Genomic DNA, 4710 nt, shown 5'->3' with positions numbered 1-4710 from the left:
AGTTTGTTCCGCCCTCCAGAAACAATCTGATTGGCGGAAAAACCCACACCATTGTCCATTACACTGTCTCATATAAACATGTTTTCAACACATTCATTTAAACAGTATGGTTTACTGACATTGATATAATGGAATATATTATGAAATAGATAGTTGTACATTTTTCAAGAGAGAAGGGTCACTATAAATACACTTATTCCACAATTATGAATGTAAGATGAAGTTTTGGAAAGATTTAGAGATCAAATTTGGTAATTTAGGTTACAGCTAATTAACAAAGACACTGTTTCTTACTTTGATTGTAATCCTCCCATTCCAAGAGATATGATTTATTTATTTAATTATATTGTTGTGGCAAATACATTCTTAAATGCTTCATATTCTGTCGCAATGCATCATATTTTATAAACTGATCACGTTGTGTAAAATCTGAATATTAAAAAGTAACTATATAGCAATTCAATTTATGTAGTAGAGTAAAAAGTAAAATATGTCCCTCTAAGATGTACTGGAGAAGTTCATACCTTAAAATTGCTTGTAAGTGCAGGACTTGAGTAAATGTACCAAGTTACTTTTTTTACCACTGGACTTGAGTGAGTTTCTGCAGAATTATAGATACATTTTACTACTTCTGAAATCTAATCTAAGATTTACTGTTTATGTTGATTAAATGGAAAGAGACGTGATTTATGTCATGAAAACAAAACAAGGAAAGGAACATTTTTATTGGTTCAGTTCTTGAGAATTGAAGATATTTGTAAATGGGAGTCGGGCACCGCTGTGAAATTGTACATTATAAAGTCACTCGCAGACTGAACAGCAAGAGGTACCATGCTGACAATCGCACACAAAATCAAATCTCCAATAAAAAATTTCAAAAATCTTTTCCTCACGTCTTCCTTTAATTGTCTTTTATAAAATGTATAATAATGACTGGAAAACACAGATTACTTTACAAAATGAATGACACCAGTAAGCATCGATAATGACATTTAACAATAATAATTACACACAATTTTTTTTTTTAAATCAAGATCAAATTCAGGTCAACTTACACAAATATAGCGAGCATTTAGGTCGACAGAAGATGTTCTTTTCTCAGGCATCCGGTCGACAGACTGGGAGTACAGTACGGGGAGGCATTGAGACACATGCGCTCTAGTCAGTCATGAAAACACATTTTAAGCCAGAGACTCGACATTTCTCTCAGTCATTTGTCCTTCCAGCTCTCTCCGGAAGAAGGCACAATCATCACATTCAAAACATTACCATCCCCTCACACAAAAAGTAGTGATGTGTAAAATCATTGTCGGTATGAAACAATACTTTTTTTTTATTAATAATAGTCTTCAGCAGGTATTGCTAAAAAAATGTGGTAGTATTTAGCTGACAAATGGACAGCTTCTGTCATAGCACAAACACCAAAATGGAACAGAAGATTGGCCCCCTGGCTCTGGGTTCAGCATGGCAAATATCCCAACTCCTAACATTTAGAGGATGGAAAGAAATGTCCAGGTGAGAGAAACTTGTAGCCGTTCCCGGTGGGAACTTTGATGCCCCCTTTAGAGTTCGACGATGGAGGTGGAGGAGGTTTAGCCTCCAGTATTTGGTGACCGTTCTGTCTGTCGCCAGTGTTGTGATCCCCGGATGCCTCTACATTTTTGCTGACGGACTCGTGTCTAGGTGAGAGATTAAGCAAACCCAAAACATCTTTCTGAACTGTACTCATTTTTTTATTCCCACCTCGGAGTAAACTGGCAGGGCAGGGCACCTCGTGTTTCTGGCCAGCGTTGGCCCAGAAGGTTTTTAAATTATGAATTGTCTGGACTTTGTTGTCCCGTTTTGGCTGGTTGAGTTCAGGCGTGTTCGCAGGGCTGGAGGAGGCCGAAACGGATCCTGTGGAGGAATAGGAAAAGGCCGGCGATGGGGCGCTGTCAGCCGGAGAGTGCGAAGGCGAGATGTGGGCGGTGTAAGGTGAGGGAGGGTATTTCAGTTTGAGCTGAGCCCGCGCATGCACATCGGGGGAAGCGGCGGGGAAAGGCCAACCCTGCTCTGTCACAGAGAGAGATGAAGAAGGAGAGGAATGAGCTGGGCTGTTGTAGCCGGAGCTGATTTTCTGCAGCGACGAGGAGCGGGATGGGGGTTTAGGCCGAGTTGGGGGAGGTGTTGAAACTGAAGTGGAGAGGGGTGAAAGATGACTGGAGAGGGAAAGAGGAGAAGAGCAAGCCTTTAGACTTGCCCTACTTGGTGGTCTGCTAAACGCACTGGTCTCAGAGGGCTGAAAGCCTCGCGCTCCTCCAGTGGGAGTCAACGTTGGGGTTGTGGGAGTGGACAGCGAAGGCTGCCTGGCATGGGCCTCTTCTCTCTCAGCCGGCCCCCTCGCTGTCTTCCCTCTGATGTTTGCTTTCTGCAGGCTCTCCACAGCTTGCATGTGGCTCTGGGTCTCCTCCAGAATCTTCTGGGCCAGTTCCTGGGGATCCAGCTGTCCCACGGGCACCGTCCTCTCCTCCTGGGACTTGACCGTGCTGTCTGTCTCAGTGCTCGACTGGTCCGACTCAGAGCTGCTTACCTTCCCTTTCCCGGTCTTCTGAGGAGGCGGGCTGCGAAAACAAAAATATTTGAGTTATGTTCAAATGAAGCCATCTAGGAACAAGAGTTGCAAATGAGCTTAGACCAGGGGTCTTCAACCTTTTTTAAGCCAAGGACCCCTTAACTGAATGAGAGACGGAGCAGGGACCCCCTACTACATATATTGTATAAAATGAAGTTGCATATTAAAGGAACACGCCGACTTATTGGGAATTTAGCTTATTCACCGTAACCCCCAGAGTTAGACAAGTCGATACATACCCTTCTCATCTCCGTGCGTGCTGTAAGGCTGTCTGACGGCTCCAGCATTAGCTTAGCCCAGCACAGATCCTGCAGGTAACTGGTTCCAACTAGCCTACTGCTCCCAATTGTGACAAAAGTGACAAAATAACGGCAACATGATCCTATTTACATGTTGTGATTTGTAGAGTCACAGCGTTTACAAAAACCAACGCAACATGAGACACCGCCATCTTCTAACAGTAAACAAACCGGGAACTATATTCTCAGACAGGCTTGCTGCGAGCATATCACTCCGCCCAAGTACTATATTCTTCCACCTGAGAATATAGTTCCCGGTTTGTTTACTGTTAGAAGATGGCTGTATCTCATGTTATGTTGTTTTTTGTACACGCTGTGACTCCACAAATCACAACATGTAAATAGGAACATGTTGGCGTTATTTTGTCACTTATTCGGAGCAGTAGGATTACTGGAACCATTCACCTGCCTGTTCTGTTATGGGCTGATGCCGCTGGAGCCGTCAGACCGCTTTACAGCACGCACGGAGATGAGAAGGATATGTATCGACTTGTCTAACTCTGGGGGTTACTGTGAATAAGCTAAATTCCCAATAAGTCGGCGTGTTCCTTTAAGTTGGGCCTACAATAACGTGTAGGGCAGCCCAAAATCTTTATACATTCCTTTTTTAAATACAATACTAAGCTATTAAAATAGCCTACTAATTGTTGGCATGATCTTATTAATCATGTTTCAATGTGAAACACATGTGGAACAGTGAATCCTTAGGATTAACTGTATCTGTGGATGGCCTTAGGGACTACCTTACCTATAGACCAGTAAGCAGTGGGGATTTATATTTTCTAATACGTTTGTAATATGTTGGATTCATGTTAAGATTTTTTTAATTTTTGAAAAAACTTTTAAAAATTAACAATAATTTGGAAGCCCCCCTGCATTGACTCTGAGGACCCCCTAGGGTTCGCGGACCCCCTGTTGAAGATCCATGGTTTAGACTATAAATGCTATGACATATAGCTTTCATAACTAACAACTTACAACAAAATATCAGAAAGGCCAAAAGATACAGAGCTGTAAGAGAGGAGTTATTTTATGCGTCCCGGGCATTAAAAAGTTTGACGGCATCAAGGCTTGAATAAACATGAAACTCTCCTGGTGTAAAATGGAAATATTTGCCAGTGGAGTAGAAATATTCCTTCTCATTTCTGTTTTAAATCACCTTGTTTTAGTTTGTAAAATCCCTGATTTTGATGTCAGCCACTCTAACTCTGAACATTCCATCCATTCATTTACATTAATCAACTTGGTGGAAATTTCACGAAAAACAGGAAATATTTAGGAAAGTATGAAAGATACAAACACTAAAAGTAATTCTGATCATGTCCTCAACGAGCCTCCCTTTTTTTTTTTTTTTTTGAATGAAGTTTCTATGTTGATCGTTGCTGAAGAAGTTAGGTGCCAAAAAATGAGAAAGAATTGCTGTTTTCCCAGCAATCCCATCAATTAAACAGGAGACTCATGTTTCCATCCAACAGACATTTTACTTAAAAACACAAATGTCAACCTGTTTAATTTTATTTGATATATGTTAATATATTTATGTTTATGTCTTATATTCTCCATTTTTACTTAAATGTTATTCTTTATGTGTATTTGTATTATTAGCAGTGTTGGAGGGAGCCTGACATCTAACATTTTTATTGCAAACGATTTCTTCTTTGTATTGTTGTGCCAATGACAATAAAGAAAACTTGAAACCTGGTGCTGGTGCAAAAGGAAAAAATCAAGGAGTCTCTTTAGGATACTTCGTTTTGGAACCATGCCAATCCATCCCGTAGCTGTTGAAATACTTCAGTCTGG

General features: G+C 40.9%; 1 protein-coding gene across 3 annotated transcripts in view; it reads right to left on the bottom strand.

Annotated features, from left to right (window-relative positions):
• Positions 1 to 710: 710 nt before the first annotated feature.
• The window catches only part of ttc28 (tetratricopeptide repeat domain 28), a 166247-nt gene continuing 162247 nt past the window's right edge, over positions 711 to 4710 (bottom strand). For all 3 annotated transcript variants that reach the window (XM_039779288.1, XM_039779290.1, XM_039779291.1), the window contains one exon: positions 711 to 2600. In XM_039779288.1, coding sequence (XP_039635222.1) covers positions 1484 to 2600 — 1117 coding nt within the window. In that variant the 3' untranslated portion in view covers positions 711 to 1483. The remainder of the gene's footprint in view (positions 2601 to 4710) is intronic.

Source organism: Perca fluviatilis, chromosome 17, assembly GCF_010015445.1.
Source record: "Perca fluviatilis chromosome 17, GENO_Pfluv_1.0, whole genome shotgun sequence".
NCBI classification, from domain to species: Eukaryota; Metazoa; Chordata; class Actinopteri; order Perciformes; family Percidae; genus Perca; species Perca fluviatilis.
The sequence above is the reverse complement of the archived record's forward strand: the minus strand, read 5'-3'. Positions and strand labels throughout refer to the sequence as shown.